The sequence below is a fragment of the Salvia splendens genome, chromosome 4, assembly GCF_004379255.2.
Source record: "Salvia splendens isolate huo1 chromosome 4, SspV2, whole genome shotgun sequence".
Lineage (NCBI taxonomy): Eukaryota > Viridiplantae > Streptophyta > Magnoliopsida > Lamiales > Lamiaceae > Salvia > Salvia splendens.
The window spans coordinates 10,714,506-10,733,638 of NC_056035.1; the positions used below are offsets into that span (position 1 = coordinate 10,714,506).

Sequence of the window (19,133 nt, forward strand, 5' to 3'; positions counted from 1 at the left end):
AATAATGATCTCCGTGTTTTTGTTAATTATTGACATCAGATCATCTGCCTACGATTTGGACTGATTAATAATGACCTTCCGTGTTTTGGTTAATTATTGACATCAAATCGTCTGCCTACGATTTGGCCTGATTAGTAATGACCTTCCGTGTTTTGATTAATTATTGACATCAGATCGTCTGCCTACGATTTGGGCTAATTAATAATGACCTTCCGTGTTTTAATTAATTATTGACATCAGATTGTCTACCTACGATTTGGGCGGTATTCTTGTATTAAGATACTCCCTCCGTCCCGGGCTACTCGCTCATTTCCTTTTCGGCTCGGAGATTAAGGAATGAGTGTATAGGAAAGTAAAAAATGACGGCTGTAGGTGAAATTTTTTACTAAAAATGGAAAGAGTGCAGGTAACTTGGGACGCCCAAAAAGGAAATAAGTGCGAGTAGTGCGGGACGGAGGGAGTACAATTTTTGTTTTGATAATTTTCCAAGTATAGTTTTATATTTTAATGTTAAATTAATCAAAATTTAATTGTTTAAATAACAATTATTCTTATAAAAATAAGAAACAAAGAATGGGTGTGAGAACCATTAAAGTCTAAAATCCCTATTTTGAATGAAATGTAATCAGAATTAGAGTTGATCGAGAATTGAGATGGAATTTGAGGATATACAGTTGATTGATGAGGGAGAAAAGGGGCAGGTGGAAGGTGAAGATGATGGAGGAGAAAGTGTGGATGATGAGGTTATTAGGGTTTTACGAGAAGCCCTCCACGTTGGTAGGGTGGTCGAAAGAGTTGACCTCTCCGGTCGCCACCTCAAATTTCTCCCTGAGCTCTTTGGCAAGATTCATGCCCTCCTCCTTCTCGATCTCTCCCACAATCAACTCCAGGTTTATTTCCTTTTCTTCGGATCTCAATCATGGAATTCCACTTCTCATCACATTGATTGGAACTCACCTTCAAGTTTCAACCAACCATTTTATTTCTACTGCTGAAATTGTTACTGACTCACTGTTCATATTCATCTTCGAATCAGTAATTCTGATCATTTTCTAAGATTAACGTTTGTTACCATCTAAAATATATATCGGTGCTATGTTTGAAATTATCTTCTCTTGGTTTACGGTCATGAGTTGTATTGTTTCCTTCCTACAGTCTGTAGCTCGTAACAACAAGTTCACCTTCATGATTCTTGATTGATGAAGTAATCAATTGCTACTCTGCTTTACTTTTTGACATCATTCTTATGCGATCTCTTGTCCTCTGTTACTGTCTCCGCTTTAAGAAACTATAAAATTAGCTATCAAACGCTCTTTTTTATTCTATGATTTAAACCTCGAGGAGTGGTATTGTTATAGTGTATTATGTGCCTACAAATTTTCTTCTTTGTATTTCACTTAGAGATGCTTTTTCCTTGATATCTTTGAAATAAATAGTGATTAGTCATTGATGTGGATGAAGCAACTGCATATAGGTTTTGTAAACGGTTTCAAGGCCCTTTACTTACATAACCTAATGTAAACATACTCAGCTTACAAGCTTACTGGATAGAATTAGATGTGTTTCAAGTTCTGATGCATGAATTTGTTTCAGATGATTCCCGACTCAATTTCAGGACTACAAAAATTGAATGAGCTCAACGTGTCATCAAATATTTTGGAAACCTTGCCGGATGCCATTGGACTCTTGGTGAATCTAAAGGTTTTGAATGTTTCTAGCAATAAATTAAAGAAACTCCCTGAAAGCCTCGCTGGTTGCAGGTAACCATTTGATGCAGATGAATTATAGATGTACCAGTTGAATGCATCATTGTATCTTAGAAAATTTTCTTTTTTAATTAACAGGTCTTTGATTGAGCTGGATGCAGGCTTTAATGACTTGATGTTTTTGCCAAAAAACATTGGTTATGGATTGGTGAATCTTGAAAAACTGTGTCTTCATTTGAACAAGCTAAAAGCTTTTCCAAATTCTATCTGTGAAATGAAATCATTGAAAATTTTAGATGCTCATTTCAATTCACTTCATAGTCTACCTCATGCAATTGGTAAACTGACAGAACTTGAGGTCTTGAATGTGAGCAGCAATTTTACTGATTTAGTTGAGGTACCTGATTCAGTTGGTGATCTATCAAATCTCAGAGAACTTGATGTTAGCAACAACCAAATTCGTGTCATTCCCGACACTATTTATCAGCTTGAACATCTAACTAAGCTTAACTTAGATCAAAATCCACTTGTAATTCCTCCAATAGATGTAGTGAACAAAGGACTTCAAGCTATCAAGGAATACATGGTGAAGAGACGGCTTGATATTTTTGAAATAAATAGTGATTAGTCATTGATGTGGATGAAGCAACTGCATATAGGTTTTGTAAACGGTTTCAAGGCCCTTTACTTACATAACCTAATGTAAACATACTCAGCTTACAAGCTTACTGGATAGAATTAGATGTGTTTCAAGTTCTGATGCATGAATTTGTTTCAGATGATTCCCGACTCAATTTCAGGACTACAAAAATTGAATGAGCTCAACGTGTCATCAAATATTTTGGAAACCTTGCCGGATGCCATTGGACTCTTGGTGAATCTAAAGGTTTTGAATGTTTCTAGCAATAAATTAAAGAAACTCCCTGAAAGCCTCGCTGGTTGCAGGTAACCATTTGATGCAGATGAATTATAGATGTACCAGTTGAATGCATCATTGTATCTTAGAAAATTTTCTTTTTTAATTAACAGGTCTTTGATTGAGCTGGATGCAGGCTTTAATGACTTGATGTTTTTGCCAAAAAACATTGGTTATGGATTGGTGAATCTTGAAAAACTGTGTCTTCATTTGAACAAGCTAAAAGCTTTTCCAAATTCTATCTGTGAAATGAAATCATTGAAAATTTTAGATGCTCATTTCAATTCACTTCATAGTCTACCTCATGCAATTGGTAAACTGACAGAACTTGAGGTCTTGAATGTGAGCAGCAATTTTACTGATTTAGTTGAGGTACCTGATTCAGTTGGTGATCTATCAAATCTCAGAGAACTTGATGTTAGCAACAACCAAATTCGTGTCATTCCCGACACTATTTATCAGCTTGAACATCTAACTAAGCTTAACTTAGATCAAAATCCACTTGTAATTCCTCCAATAGATGTAGTGAACAAAGGACTTCAAGCTATCAAGGAATACATGGTGAAGAGACGGCTTGATATTTTGGAAGCTGAGAAAGAACAAAGTTTGTCTGCAAACAATGAGGCGTCTTCTGAGATGGGATGGATGGCATGGGGCTCATCCATGCTCCAAAACGTTTATTCTGGAGGAAATACTCGGACCGATCCATTTTTGGATCAACAGTTGTAAGTGGCATCATTATTTCATACATGTATCGTATGGTCCTTTTTTGTGGTTATGCGAAGTTAAAGTTTGTATTGACTATGAGTATATTCTCTCAGTTGTTGGATAAATAATGCTGAATAAGTAACCTATTGTATGTAACTCTTGTTAAATTTGTGGTCTTGAGCTGATATATGAGAGTCCTACCATTCAGATTATGAATTTGTAATAAGCGGAGTATTGTTTTTGATGGATTGTATTTTAAAGTTTCAAGACCTTCTTAACCGCATCTATGGATTTGTAATAACCAAAATAGTAGTATTGTTTTTTGATCACTTTCTAAACCTTCTTAACAGAAACTGTCTTTTGATAGCTTGTAGTATTTGAGTTTCGAAACCTTCTTAACCGACTGTATGAAGTTGTGATAAACTGAAGATTTTTTTCAATAGCTTGTATTTGGGTTTCAAAACCTTCTTAACAGACATTATGGATTTGTAATAACTAGAATTTGTTTCTTGACATATTGTAATTGTCATTCTAGATTGAGTTGTCAATAGACAGCAAGAGAAGAACCATCTACAACTTCCTTGTCTCATACAAATAGTCCATATATATTTTTTTTCATATGTCGATAGATGCTCTACTTAATTTGTGAAGAATATATTAAGGTTATTTATGTTTAGTAGTAGTATATGATTGACAGGTCATTCCACATACCTAAAAAAATATAGTAGATGAATTGACCGGCCATCTAATAAATAGCCTACCTCAGACTCTGTATATGCGAATTTTGTATAAAGTCAAAACGATAAACAAGAATGTCCTGTCCGCCTGCAGACAAAAACAAAGATTGTGAATTATTCAATGTTTCAGCCGGTTCGGTTCCTAAGGAAAATAAATAAACAATGCATTATAAAATTAGGCGGCAAAGGATTCCTGAAAAAGAGAAATGTGATAGCTACATATCACCTAAGTTGCTTCTCCAACGCATTGAAATACTACATGCACATATCGCCCATCACCATCCACATACTAATTTAGAGAAGAATATATTCGCTAGTATTTTCTTTATTTTGGTAATCTTTAATAGTAAAAAAAACAAATATAGATTATTTAAAAGCTCAATTACCGAGGAAATTCAATCATTTCCAATTGCAGTTACTTTTTGAAACATCGCCATTTTCTCAATAATTGCCTCAATCAAGTTTCAGTATCATACACAATAGAAATCAGTTTAGGAAAATTGCTACGCCCTTTTTCTCTCTAATCTAGCAAAAGTAGTTATCAACTTACCTAAATAGGAGAGTAGAGTAGAAAGACGAACAAAACTGAAATTTCCTCAAATTTTTTAAATTTCACCAACTATAGTACAACAGACTAAGTAGAACATATCTTGCCCATGTATAACTTATAATAGTAAAAAACTACAGAATTACATGAAACCATAACATGTACGTGTTCACTTTTGGGACACACACACACACATGTAATATGCATTGGAAAGAGAAATTAGGATAATCTGGAGAAATAATTTGATCACGTTTGAAAACTATGTTGGAACTTGAATGTGTAATGCCCAACTCATGAATTATGTAACTTTATCACCCCTAATTCTTCTTTTATTGTTTCACTGTTTTCATGAGTTGCGGATCTAAAAAGAATCTAAGTCGATAACTTAAAATAGTTCAATTACAGGATCCAGAATTAGAATATGACAATATGTAAACATACAATTCGGCAAGTTTTTGTTATTTATGATAAATTCATAACATTTGGGCAATATATATTTAGTAGCCAGTAACTGTAACGCATTCAGAAACAGAGTAAAACAGCTGGCCTACCAGCATCACTTCTGCGCTGGCTAATGGAAAAGAAAATTCTACCTTTATTTTTTTTACTATAAAAAAATCTACCCAAAAAATAAACACGTTTGTGATAAGGAGATAATTGTCAAGTAAAGCTGACAAAATTATTGAATGTCAAAACAGTAATTATCTAACGCCCTATTCATTTTCTATCTTGATTTTGTTGTCAGACTTCTCGTGCCACTGTCGAATTGAGAACGATTAATTTATTACTCCTACTATTTTAAAACTTTGTGTCTATTCCTTTTGAACCATGAATGTTTGGTGCGACACTAAAAATGCTTTTATTGAAGAATTGTAATGGAGCACTTGGAAATCATCTGAGGTCGTCATGTTTGGAAGCAGCCACTATCAATCATACTCGATTTTAAATAGTAGTACTATTATTTTTTCATCAAACAAGAAGACCTGGCTGGAATCCTGGAACAGTTGCAACAACAACAAATTATAAATAGATTGAAAAATAAATAACAGAATCTAAATGGTTTATTTGGGAATAGTGGATATTATTTTTTGGATGCCGGTTTTATTTTGTGGGTTAAATTAAATAATTACACGTCTGACTAGTAGTACACTATAAATGAAAATATAGCAACAACGTCTACATACACACTATAGTGACCAAAATTAATAAGAGAGTCAAATTTGTAGAGAGGGAGAGAAGTAGACATGACATGATGGGAGAAGAGTACCCTGTAATGATGAAAGAAAAGGCGAAGTTGAATAATGATCCTCCGGCGGCGGCGGCGGCGCCTCATTTCGTGCTGATACATGGGATTGGCGGCGGCGCGTGGTGCTGGTACAAAATCAAGTGCCCTATGGAGAATTGTGGATACAAGGTGACATGCCTCGACCTGAAAGGCGCTGGCATGGATCAAACTGACCCAAACGCCGTCGTTTCCTTTGAAGACTACAATCAGCCACTCCTTGATTTCCTCTCCTCCTTGCACGACCACCAACAGGTGTTTGTTTCCTCACCCTGCATCAATTGTCATCATATAATAAATCATGGATATGTTTGATCATGTTTGATGGTGCAGGTGATTTTGGTAGGGCATAGTGCAGGAGGGCTGAGTTTGAGTGATGCTATTCATAGGTATGGAAAGAAGAAGATCAAGCTTGCTATTTTCATTGCAGCTACCATGTTGAAATCAGGCTATCTCACCAACCAAGATCTTAAACACGTAACTACTCCTATTATTTTATTTGCTCCTTTTAATTTCTATATGTATGTATGCATGCTTGGCAGCTAGCATTTTTGTAATGCCCATCATCTACACCATATAATATCCCAATAAAATAAAAGTGAGTAGAAAAATTAATATGGAGCAGTAATTCTCATGTTTATATTAATAATATATGAATGCATATATCATTCATTTATTAAAAATAATAAAAATGAAATGAAGATACCATTAGTTTTTTTAAGCTAGATGATACATTTATTGAATTGTGGATGGAATGAATATTAGAACGAAGTTTACTTAAATAATTGTCCTAATTGTTTGTTTCAAAAAATGTCTTGAACGTCATTACATGGAAATGAAGTTTTCATTGTTTGACTATTTTATTGCCCCGATAGATACGGAGTACTACTAGTATATCATATCTTAGTGTACATATTACAACCAATTTAATTAACATTTAGATAGACTAATTATTGATATGGGTATTGAAAGTTAAATTAATCAAAACGTAAGCATAATATTAGCACTTTGTTGGTCAAACGACACCTAATTACTCCCTCCATCCCCCAAATATTGTCTCATTTTGACTCGACATAGATTTTAAGAAATGTAATTAAAAGTGAGTTGAAAAAATTAGTGGAATGTGAGTTCTACTTTTTATATATTAGTTTTATAATAAAATGTGAGTAGAAATGAGTTAGTGGAATATAAGGTCCGCTACCGAAAATGATAAAAAGTGAAATGAAATAAATTTTATGGGACTGATGAAAATAGAAAAAATGGGACAAACTTTCAGGGACGGAGGAAGTATGTAATGCTACACCTAAATGCTACTATTTCCTTTGTAAGATTTTAAAGGGCACTAATAATAATGATAACAAGTGAGAATTGAAGAAAGTGGTAGTATTAACAAATTCAATTCAAGTTTATCTTGTTACTGTGAGACACAATAGATTAAGTGGAATATTCTAATCCAAATGCGGTCCCCTCAACTCTTTTCCTATTCTTTTATTGTTTTGCTTTTATCCTTTTGTGTATTTGGAGATGAACCGGTAAGTATGAAATACATATCAATTTAAAATACAAATATAGGAGTATTACTTTTCATTAACATTTCCGACGAATTTTTAAGGATAAAAATTATCCAGTGCCCATTAGGTAACGGAACTATCGTCAAAGTTTGGTTTGTGATTGATAGTATTACCATATCAATTTGATTGAGTTGAAAAGGAATGCCAAATTATTTTTTAAAATTGGATGGGTTCAAAAGAAATGACAACTGTCACAAAATTCTGGTGTTTGTCTGAGTCCAATCTCTCCATAGCATATCTTTCGAACCATTGCACATGTTATGTTATTATTAGCAACCTCAATGGGACCGACCTTCATATCATTTAAATGTGATTACATAAATGCTTTATTCCTTTAGCCCTCATCCTACATCCTTATTTCTTGGAATTTTTGAATTTTTTGCATATCATCGAGAATTCGACATAATGTCACCAAATTCTTACATGGAATGATGTAATACACAATAAAATACATGAGATAGGAACGAGTTTTATTATCTCAATCATAGACCAATCCATTGAGATTTTTTAAAATTAGTCGAAACTTCATATCAATCTTTAAAAATGCTCCAAAGCTGGGGATACTTATTCCATATATTTATTGATGGACCACTTTGGATGAAAACATATGTCAAGTCAGGGGCATATTGTTCTGATAATTATTTTCATTTAATTCTATGACTTTCTAAGATTGTAGGGAAGCATCAAAAGATGAATGGTTGATTGATTTCCACTAAATTTGAGAATTGTGAAAAGTGGGAAAGAAAAGAATCGTTGAGTCATGTTGATAGTGAAAAAGACTCACTAAAATAAAGTAGGCTTGCAATTTTTTCCCCAAATCTAAATAATTTAGGACTTTTCTTGACACGTGAATAATTTGAACTTTTAATGATGGACTAGTATTATTAAAAATGTAAGACATGGACAGTTGCATTATCTAAAATTTGTTAAAGTTGAGTGATGTTTTATTTGGAAATTAGGAATGGTCGCATTAGCATAATCTTTACTTTTATGTTGTGCATATATAACAGGGAGTGCCAGACTTATCAGGATTTGGAGAATTGAATGAAGTATACGATATTGGGTTTGGATTAGGAGAAGATAATCCTCCAACTACAACACTTATTAAAAGGGAATTCCAGCGCAAGATCATTTACAACCTATCCCCTCACGAGGTAAATTGTAAATGCTTCTTGTGTGCGTGTGTTGACTTAATGGTAAAGTGATTAATGTATGATGCCAAAGGCTTTGAATTCAAATCCACTGTGACACGATCTTTCAATTTCTGTTCATTTAATCATTATAAAAAAGTTAATGCTTCTAATTTAGTAGTATTAGGTACTTTCATTATAGAAGAAGAGTAGGTTTGAATTCAATTTATTTGGATTCAGGATGCCACTTTAGCAGAGATGCTGCTAAGGCCGGGGCCGGTTCAGGCCTTAGTAACGGCTAAATTTCCATTAGCTGAGAAGGATGAAGACGAGGTGCCGAGAATCTACATCAAAACGACGCAGGATAATGTAATAAAAGCAGAGCAACAAGAGGCCATGATCAGAAAATGGCCGCCTCAACATGTGTATGTTTTGGAGAGTGATCACAGCCCTTTCTTCTCTGCTCCCTTCTTGTTGCTTGGCCTCTTAGTCAAGGCTGCTGTTTCCTTTGGATATTGATTCATGCAACCACAAACTACGCCATATATTCATCACAACCACAATAATTATTTTTAGTATATCTATTAAAATGTGAAGTCTAGAGATGCTTTAATAGTGAATTGGAGGGAACAAATCCATGCACATTGGAATTTGTGGATTGTTTTAATTGAACATGAATAAAGAGTCTTGTGTAAAATGTTATCTATCAATTTAAAGATGTTTATGTTTTTTTGCTTTGACTTACAACTCAAACATATTCACATTTATGCAAATTAGATGATTTGAACTCTCGCTCGCCCCTACTAGTCGGGGTGAAACGTCTTACCAACTAGCCATTTTTTATGACAATTTGCATTAGTTATATACTCCTAATATACCTCCCGTCCCGCTTAAAATGACACATTTCCCTTTTTGGGATGTACTATTCAAATTACACCTTTCTAAATATGAAAACACCACCATCTCCATTTTGTTATCTCACCATTTAACACCACCATCATCATTTTGGTGATACCGTCCATGGTAGAGCTGATAATCACTTTGGATCTCCTACTCCACTCTTCCTACTCCATTTCTACTCCACCTACTCACAACAAAATAAAATAATATTATAATTTTAATAAGTGATGGTGGATTATTTTATTTTGATGTGAGTGTGGAGTAGGAGAAGTGGAGTAGGAGATCCGCTTCGGCTGATAATTGTGATCGTTTATTCTAGTGGATAATTGTGATAGCTAATGCGCATCTTAGAGCATGAATAACGCTTGGGGTCGGGCCGCATCTCGCGAGTCCCGGCCCATCCCACGCGTTGGAGGAGGAGGAGGCACGGCCTGGGCCGGTCCCCGTGCCGCTATCGCGGCCTGGTGCCCGTCCCGCGGCCCGGCCTGGGACGGCGTTATTCGGGAGCCGGGCCGCATCCGCGAGTCCCGGCCCAGCGTTACACGCTTCTCGGGCTGGGCCGCAACCGATTTTTATTTTTATTTCTTAAATTCGAATTTTTTTTATAAATACTACTCCATTTTCATACACATTCAACTTCAAATCTCTTCTTATAATTCCAAAAAATGCCTCCTCGTCAAAGAATATTCGAAGATCAATTGACCCGGGTGTTAGGCGAGGCGCTGCCGGCAATCCAAGAAGAAATGAACAACGAAGTTGAACGCTTCCAAGCTTGGAACGAAGAACAAACCCGGGTACCACGTTCCCGGATGTATATTCACCGGGACCGTGAAGCAGCTGCGTTGCGGCTTTTCACGGATTATTTCTCAAGAGATCCGCGATGGAGTGATCAGATGTTCCGTCGCCGGTTCTGGATGCGGAGGCCTTTGTTCCTACGCATTGTCAACGCAGTTGTATCTCGTGACATGTATTTCGGCCAAACTACCGATGCTGTGGGCCGGTAAAGTATATCGACGTTGCAGAAATGCACGTCTGCCATTCGTCAACTCGCTTACGGAACTACATCAGATATGTTCGATGAGTATCTCCATGTAAGCGAGCCTACTGGACGGGAGTGTCTCGCGAGATTCTGTCGGGCAGTCATCGAAGAATTCAAGGATACTTACTTGAGAAAGCCAACGACCGACCACGTTAGGAAGTTGGTCGACATGCACGAGCGGGTCCACGGCTTCCCGGGGATGCTTGGAAGCATCGACTATATGCACTGGCAGTGGAAGAATTGTCCAACGGCTTGGAGAGGACAATACACTAGCGGGCACAAGGGCACACATCCGACGATTGTCTTGGAGGCCGTTGCCGACCAACTATTGTGGATCTGGCATGCCTACTTTGGTGTCGCGGGGTCCAACAACGACCTCAATGTGTTGAACGAGTCTCCATTGTTCAACGACTTGTGTGCCGGGCGAGCACCGAACATAGAGTTCACGGCCAACCAACGTCGGTATAGTATGAGGTACTATCTGGCAGACGTGATCTACCCTCGATGGCCCGTGTTCGTGAAGACTATCACAGCTCCGACAACCAATCGGAGGGCAATGTTTGCCCTAAGGCAAGAGGCGGCTAGGAAAGATGTCGAGCGTGCATTCGGAGTCCTCCAAGCGCGGTGGGCTATCGTGAAGGGAGCGGCCCGTGGTTGGCAGCGGTCACACATCACCGACATCATGTATGCATGTATCATAATGCATAACATGATCGTTGAGGACGAGCAAGATAACGTCACATCGTGGAGCGACGATCCGCTCGCCAGCACCGGGAGTGACTACGTTGTCACCGAGCCGCCCGTGCATGGCCTTCCTCCCGACATCCGCAATGTCATGGCCCGTTCAGCTGCGATGCGCCAAGAGGAACAACACACTCGCCTCCAAGCCGATCTAATCGAAGAAATTTGGACTCGCACCAACGTTTTTCAGCATTGACGTTATGTTTTTATGTATTTTATTTTCAGTTTTAAAATTTATATGTTGTAATTTTGCAGTATTCGGCGAAATTAAATTTTCCGTGTTATAAATTTCCGGCGTTTTTTATTTTATGTTTAAAATAGGTTGGAGTTGTGAATAGTGTCATTTATTAGTTGCGGCCCGAGTTGCGGCCTGCAGGGTTAGAGGCTTCTCAGGCAGGGCCGCAACTGTAGATGAATGATGACGTGGAGGGGACTTGGGGCCGGAACTTGGGACGGGGTTATTTATGCTCTTATGGATTTCTCTTTGCGGAAATGAATTATTAGTTCATACCGTATTTGGGTATTTTCATGTGTTTCTTAGTTTTTGGATTGCTGTCGTCTGCTTCATGTCATATTCAATCTAAATTAGAGTTTATAATCTTTCATGTGTGGAAATGTATGGTTTTGTATCCTTTACACCTAAATTTTAGAAAATAGAGGTCCATTTGCCCAAATTGAGCATGATAGAGAAATTGAAATACAAGAAGAAGACGATAAAAGTAAAAATGGAATGGTGTACAACTTTTTGTCGATAGCTTTTAAATTTTAAAATTCATAACGTTAAAGGCGGGAAACATGGGCCCGTTGGGATGGAGTCATTGTCAATTTGTGATTCCATGTGAGCTGTGCCCCATTCATATTTTCTATCTCCGAGCATCCACAGTGGGACGGATGTCCCGGCGGACATCCCGATGGACTTCCCAAAAACACCTTCTGCTACGTCATAAGGATATCCCACTGCACTGCCACGTATAAGAACATCCCACTGCACAATGGTGGACATCCCCAAGGACATCCCGACGGACATCCACAATAATAAAAATTCATCAAATTAAACAATTTACGGAATTAAAATTTCGACATGAATACGGACGGAGAAAGTGCAATGATAATTTCATTAAATAAAAAAGTACATTTAAACAAAAAAAAAGTCTAAACAAATTACATTATAAATATCAACGACGACCCCTCCGCGTCCATAGCTCTTCAATTATATCGTTCTGGAGTCGAATATGGGCTTGTCGTTGGCGCATGTCGGCAAATGCACGGACTCGATCGCCCTCTTCATGGGGTATCCCCATACGTACATTGGCGGTGACCAAGCCGTGGCTTGGACCAGCAGCATCAACATCATCATTGGCCCAATAAGTCAGTGCTGGACCTTCATCTTCGACAATCATGTTGTGCATGATAATACATGCGTACATGATATCAGCTATGTTGTCAATATACCACAGCCATGATAGACCCTTCACTGCCGCCCATCGAGCCTGGAGCACACCAACTGCCTACTCCACATCCTTGCGCGCTGCTTCCTGACGACCCGCAAAATAGATCTTCTTTTCGTATGTTGCGCATCTGATCGTCTTCACAAAGACTGGCCACATAGGGTATATCCAATCCGCCAAATAATAGCTCATATTGTGCTGGTTGCCGTTGGCGACGAAACTGACGGCCGGAACAACGCCCATGCACTGGTCGTTGAAAAGGGGCGACGACTGGAGGACGTTGATGTCGTTGTTCGACCCGGCTACTCCAAAATACGCATGTCAAATCCACAGCCGGTAGTCAGCTACCGCTTCAAGGATCATCGTGGGATTCTTGCCCTTGAAACCGGTAGTGAACACCCATTTCCAGGCGGCGGGACAGTTCTTCCACTCCCAATGCATACAATCTATGCTGCCCAACATTCCCGGAAACCCATGCTGATTCCCGTGCATATCCATCAGAGCCTGACAATCTTCGGGGGTAGGCTTCCGAAGATACCTATCCCCGAATATCTCCCTAACGCCCTCACAAAATACTTCATACATTCGCGGGCAGTCGTCTCGCCGATGTGGAGGTACTCATTGAACATGTTGGCCGCACCTCCGTATGCCAGTTGCCTGATTGCGGCAGTGCACTTCTGTATGGGCGTGTGGCCGGGTTTACCAACCGCATCCTCCCTCATCCTAAAATACTCGTATCGACGCTCTAAAGCGCCCACGATACGCAGAAATAGCGGACGATGCATCCTAAAACATCGCCGGAACATGTTCTCCCCCAAACCGCCGCTTCAGAGCGAAGTAGTCCTCATACAACCGACGGTGTGCAAAGATGTGGTCCCGGGATACTATAGTTCGACGATGGATGGGTCGAGGTACTGCCGGCTGCTGCTGTTGTTGTAAGGCCGCTTGTATCGCGCGATTTATCTCACTGGACGTAACGGCCATCAACTGTTCTTTAATTCGCAGGCGTACGTCATCAGCAACCCACCACTATCACTACCACTACCACTAGCCATTTTGGATATATAAAAGAAACGTAGAGAGAGAAACACATTAAAACAAGTGGTGCGAATGAAATGAAGTTCAACGAGCCGTATATATAGAGTTTTTTTTAAAATTAAAATAAAAAACCGGGACGTCCGCGGAACGTCCGTCGTGGCACCGCAATGGCTAACGTCACGACGGACGTCCCCGAAATGCCGCGGAACTCCGGTGTCCGCAATGCACGTCCGCGTCCGCCTCCCTGCTGCCTAATGGCGTAAATCCCGCACAGACTTCCGGCATGCCGGTCGGACATCCGCCGTCGCGGATGCTCTCATCATTTTCTCCTTGTTTTGTTTTGGTTCAATTCAATTTCCAACTTTTCCCTCCTTGCTCTCTCACGACAATTCATTTCCATTTCTACCCAAATCTCGGTGCCTCAAATCTCAGTTTTTCTCCATTCATTTTACAAGTGAGTTCCACCGCCACTCCATTTTTTCCTGCTTTTCTTCCCTCAACTGTGTTTCCTCGGTATTTGACGCAACCCCTGTTCATGAATGTTTGTGAAATTCTGCCTTTGCACAACTTACGGCACTTACTTGCTGCGCGAGTGTGAATTATTTTGTTCATTTGATTCGTAATTTCTTCATCAATTGTCTTAGGATCTTGTTGCTGTGATGTTCTATTAACTAGATTAGTAGTAGTAATTCGTAGAAAGTAATTACCTATGCCCTAATTCTATGAATCGTGAAGTTATTGAACAGTTTATGAGTTTTGCAGTCTGATTAGCTGGAGGTGATTGTAGTTGAAGGCTGAAATAGCAGTTTTTTTTTCATAAAGTTGTTATTATCTTGCTTGCTACTTAAAATCTTATTATTCATGAATTTAGAGAAGATAGTGCTCTTAGAATTGCTGCTTTTCAGATACCAACTGTTTATGTTTTTAAAAGCAGGATAAGAAATGGAGAATGAAGCGAAGTCGCCATCATCAATTCGTGCGGAAAATCATGAATGGCTAGCTGAGAATATCAAAGGTAAAATCTTAACTCTGTATGCAGATCTATGCTCATATGACTGACATCATATTTCATGTTCCTTAAACATAATGAAATCCTTGAAAATCTATACTAGGTTTAGATCAGGCTGTCAACGAAATGCAACTTTTGGTTGAGAACCGTGGGAATTTTTCTGAGGAGAAGCTTGGAGATGATCAGCTCTTGCAGCCTGAATTAATTGCTTGTGTCAAGGACATCTCCCACAGGCACCATTTGCTTGCTCACCACTACAATGAAATGATGAATTACAAGATAAGTAGCCAACTAAGCCATCTTTTTTTAACACCTGAAAAGAAACTGGGCATGCAAAACATCAAATCCCAAGTTGTTGGTTCAGATTCATCTTTGAGTTCTGGCGGTGGAATTTCGGACACAACTCCAGTTGAAGGCTCTGATTCTTCACTGCTGTCATCAGATTCTGATTCTGAATCATATAACTCGTCTCCTGTTACCAAAGTGCTGAAACATGACTTTGTGAATGGGGGAGCTGAAATTTCAGAAATGAGAGGGATGGTGATGAGGCTTTCTGACTGTGAAAAAGAATTGAAGGATTCGAAAGAAAAACTTTTTTCTGCAGAAGGAGAAATTGCCAAACTGAGGAGCGAGTTGCTGAAAAATGAAGCTTACATTGCTAAAATGGGCAGCATGGAAGCTCAACTCGTGTCAGCAGAGAATCAGCTTAAGTTGCACGAGGCTAATTTGGACAAGGAGAACAAAAGGTCTCTGTTACTCCAACACCAGATTGTTGATTTGGAAACCAAACTTGAGTTGGAGAAAGGACAAGTTGAGGAGCTGCAGGAGAGTGTGAAAAACCACACAGCAAAGCTGTCTGATTGTGATCTTGTGATACAGAAGCTCAATTCTGACCTCCAGGATGCTTCAGGGATTTTTGCTCTGGAGAAATGGCAGCTCGAATCCTCTGTTTCTAAGTTATCTGAGCGTCTGACTTTCCATGAGGGAAGATCCAATGAGCTGCAGAAGCAATGTGAATCACTTGAAGCTGAGAGAATTGAGATTGTAGAAAAGCATGAAGCTTTGCAAAAGAGCTGGCAAGATAATCTTGAGTCAGTGAAGATAGATCTAACCAAGAAAAACTCAGTGGTGGACACTTTGAGTAAGAATCTTGATGAGCTGAACCTAAATTATGGCATTCTGATGGCAGAGAAAGATGGAGTCGATGCAAAGTTGCAGAAACTCAACACTGATATAAGTGCCCGCGATGATCAAATCCAGCATTTGGACTGCATTCTAGTTGAACTGAAATCTGAAGAAGAGCATCTACGTGCAGAGGCTGATACTGCTAACAAGCAAATATCTGAACTGAATTCGAGAATTGTTGAGTTAGAGAAGGAGATTGGAATGCAGACAGTACTGATCTCTGAGACGGCTGAGGGAAAAAGAGAGGCTATAAGGCAGCTGTGCTTTTCAATTGATCATTTCAGAAGCGCATATGAAGAAGTGTGCAAGGAATATGCAATTCGCAGGCGGCCTGCAGCTATGGCGCTGTAGTTCTTGTTTCCTTGGGGTGTTCTTTCTGATAGTTATATGAGCTGATGGTGTAATATGCTTATTGCTTTTTCATGTTATGTTGCAGCATGTTTCTGAATCAATGTCGAGAGTGAAGCAGAAACGATAATCTGGTGTAAAATAGTTGATGCATTTTTCTGTTTGTTAAGCTTATTTATTGCACATCTTGAATTTTATTCGATTTTTGATGCCTTCTCTATACTTTTCTGGTTTTGTATACGTAAGTCCATCCCCTAATTAGTACTAACTCTTTTATTTGTGATGGGTAAATAAATTCATTAAAACAGTAAAACTTGTACTCTCACAAACACAAAGTACTCCAAAATCCGAACAGTAAGATAATGAGATAAAAACAATAGGATGTCAGCTCAGCTGCAGTCACCTGAACAACCAGAGAGTTTGAGCTTCAGAAACTAGTTTGTGTTTAGTGTTTTCATGTTAATTGACATCAAACAAGAGTGTTACTGATTTTGTGACTTTAGTGTTTGGCTCTTGAAGCCACATCTAGAATAATCAAACAGATAATACTCCATATTTACCATTGCTTTAACAAAAAAAAGACAATCACCTCAAAAAGCACATAGATAGAGTTATGCTAACTATACTTGATAATTATATAAAGCATTTACAATATGGTGAATAATGGTAATCATGCATCCGTTGGTCAACTGAGATGTCGTATATATAAACGTATGAGTTAGTTGAATGCGAGTGGCTGAGTGACGTTATTGTGTGCGTGCATCCGCATGTGCACAAGCTGTGCCTGCGTAAGGGCCAGCTGAGTCTGCAGGTCGTCGATCTGTTGCTGTAAAGACGAAATTGCCCCCACGCATCCATATACAGGATCCCTCACCCTCGCCTTTGCTTCGTACACCATCGACCTCACTGCGTCACCTCTTTTACGCTCCTCCAATTCCTACATGTCACTTTTTTCTTTGACTTTAACATAACCAAATCTATACAGTATTAGTACTAATGTATGCTACTATTAAGTATAGCTATTATTATTGATTAAGATCAATGGTCAACATAAAGATCGACGTTAGATTTTTGTTGTAAATTACCTAAGTTGCTTGGGATTGATTTAGAACAGAGGATGGATTGGTGGTGTTGTATATTTTAGATAAATTTTGTGAGTACTACTTAATAATTAATGCTATGATGGAAGGAAGGGCTGTGTTGATACTTGATAGGTAGTGTCGGCTTAGTGAATTTGTGTGCAAGTCATTAACGGAATGCTCCACCATAAACTTTTTGTTTCCCCTTTCCCAATCATATTATAAAGTAAAGGTAGCACTTAGCACCAAAAAATCAAAAGGAAAAAAATGAGGAAAATCAAGATTACCACTGAAATATCTTACTATTAATTAATTAATGTTGTTTGATATGCTCATATCTGTCGACAACCAATATTACACCCTACTCCAGTCTCCACTAATCAAAATACATATTGTTAATAAAATACTCCTTGAGGGGAGTATGATTGAAATGAGTATGTGAGATTTAGAATAAGATTTGTATTGTTGGACGGAGAAAGTATTGTCATAAGATTTTTGTGTAGTATGATATATTGTAAATGTCACCTACCATCTCAAATGCATTTAAATCAAATCTATCTTGTACTACATCAATATCCTAATTAGTCTGGTTATAAAGAATCAATAATGTTCTTTTGTTATTATAACTAAACAGAGTTTTAAGTCAATGAATTAAACAATAAACGTATGAAAAATAAAGATAAACTAATCTTATGAAAGAATTTAAAAAGATTATTCTTATACTCCATAAAACAATGAATTATATACACATTAAATTATTTCAAAAATCTGAAGAATCAAAATAATTAAGGATGCTGTGAATATAGTTATACAAATCATGCGAATAAACACTTTTGTAATAGTAATAGATGATAAAAACATATTTGACATATTCTACTATTACTCTTAAATTAAATTTATAACAAAAGTATAATAGGTACACCAAATTTTGTATTACAAGATTTATCAAATAGTTTTTGTATAAGTATATAAGTAGACATTCTATCAAAATAGCATTTGTAAAAAAAAGAGAGAGACCTGGAGCATTTTGTTGATATTGCTAGCACCAAAGACCTTATGCACGCAGGCGAACTTGTGTGGGTCGTCGGCCGGAAAATAAGGCGCAAAAACACAATCTTGGGCACATCTTCGCCGAAGGAGCTTGCACGCGGCGCACGGAGACGCTGCACTTCCTCTCCTTTTACTAATATCCTTCATTCCTCTCTCTCTAAGTCTTTGTGTGTGTGCGCGTTCAACTCACTAGCTACCTTTATATATTCATAAACATACGTAGTGAATATATTTCTTTTTTATTTTGGTTGGGGCTCAAACTCAATTTCAACATGCTGGGATTTGTTTTTCTTCTTTTGATCCACTTTTCGTACCTCAGATATGTCATTCGTTGAAGAAAACAGGAAGCTGTGTGTGAAAAAGATGGTATGTGAAGAAATTTATTGGAAGACGTATTTAGGAGACTAGTTAATTCATAGAAGATGTAGGAAATCTTACCTTTGGTCCTACCACTACACAGGTTTGGATTTTCATGGGACACCCACCTAGTGTTCGTTACTACAGTTAATAGATTGATAAAATTAAAGGTTTGGTCGGAGATTGTTCAGCCAAATAGTTCAATTTGGTTTATTTCATAATTTTATTAATGGAACTAGATGTTTTTTTGCTTTCCACGGCGTCTAATTCTCGACCAAGACTCTCGATTGCACCCAAAATTAAAGTTTAATGCTAATCGATATAGATTGGCTTTGTTAGTTA

The 19,133-nt window shown here is 38.1% G+C and overlaps 4 protein-coding genes and 1 long non-coding RNA gene across 6 annotated transcripts; 3 read left to right on the top strand and 2 right to left on the bottom strand.

Annotated features, from left to right (window-relative positions):
* Positions 1–589: 589 nt before the first annotated feature.
* Positions 590–3,542, top strand: LOC121798524 (plant intracellular Ras-group-related LRR protein 3-like). The gene is made up of 5 exons (XM_042197573.1): positions 590–890; positions 1,594–1,760; positions 1,845–1,914; positions 2,485–2,651; positions 2,736–3,542. The coding sequence occupies exons 1-5, from the start codon at positions 654–656 to the stop codon at positions 3,349–3,351; spliced, it is 1,257 nt and encodes a 418-aa protein (XP_042053507.1). The 5' UTR covers positions 590–653; the 3' UTR covers positions 3,352–3,542.
* Positions 3,543–5,046: 1,504 nt separating this feature from the next.
* LOC121800408 lies at positions 5,047–6,023 on the bottom strand. Its single transcript, XR_006050496.1, has 2 exons — positions 5,882–6,023; positions 5,047–5,609 (listed from the first exon to the last, which is right to left on the bottom strand). It is a non-coding gene; the product is annotated as an uncharacterized LOC121800408 (long non-coding RNA).
* On the top strand, positions 5,682–9,327 carry LOC121800407 (methylesterase 17-like). The gene is made up of 4 exons (XM_042199980.1): positions 5,682–6,151; positions 6,230–6,373; positions 8,478–8,621; positions 8,838–9,327. Exons 1-4 carry the CDS (start codon positions 5,864–5,866, stop codon positions 9,114–9,116), a joined length of 855 nt encoding a protein of 284 aa, XP_042055914.1. The 5' UTR covers positions 5,682–5,863; the 3' UTR covers positions 9,117–9,327.
* A 4,735-nt stretch (positions 9,328–14,062) lies between these two features.
* On the top strand, positions 14,063–16,514 carry LOC121798525 (protein NETWORKED 4A-like). 2 transcript variants are annotated; one of them, XM_042197574.1, is made up of 3 exons: positions 14,063–14,217; positions 14,698–14,778; positions 14,876–16,514. In XM_042197574.1, exons 2-3 carry the CDS (start codon positions 14,706–14,708, stop codon positions 16,306–16,308), a joined length of 1,506 nt encoding a protein of 501 aa, XP_042053508.1. In that variant the 5' UTR covers positions 14,063–14,217; positions 14,698–14,705; the 3' UTR covers positions 16,309–16,514. The 2 variants fall into 2 exon arrangements, with proteins under 2 accessions (XP_042053508.1, XP_042053509.1); XM_042197575.1 differs by having other exon boundaries at positions 14,113–14,276.
* A 289-nt stretch (positions 16,515–16,803) lies between these two features.
* Positions 16,804–18,685, bottom strand: LOC121798526 (LOB domain-containing protein 4-like). The gene is made up of 2 exons (XM_042197576.1): positions 18,402–18,685; positions 16,804–17,242 (listed from the first exon to the last, which is right to left on the bottom strand). Exons 1-2 carry the CDS (start codon positions 18,579–18,581, stop codon positions 17,024–17,026), a joined length of 399 nt encoding a protein of 132 aa, XP_042053510.1. The 5' UTR covers positions 18,582–18,685; the 3' UTR covers positions 16,804–17,023.
* Positions 18,686–19,133: the final 448 nt, after the last annotated feature.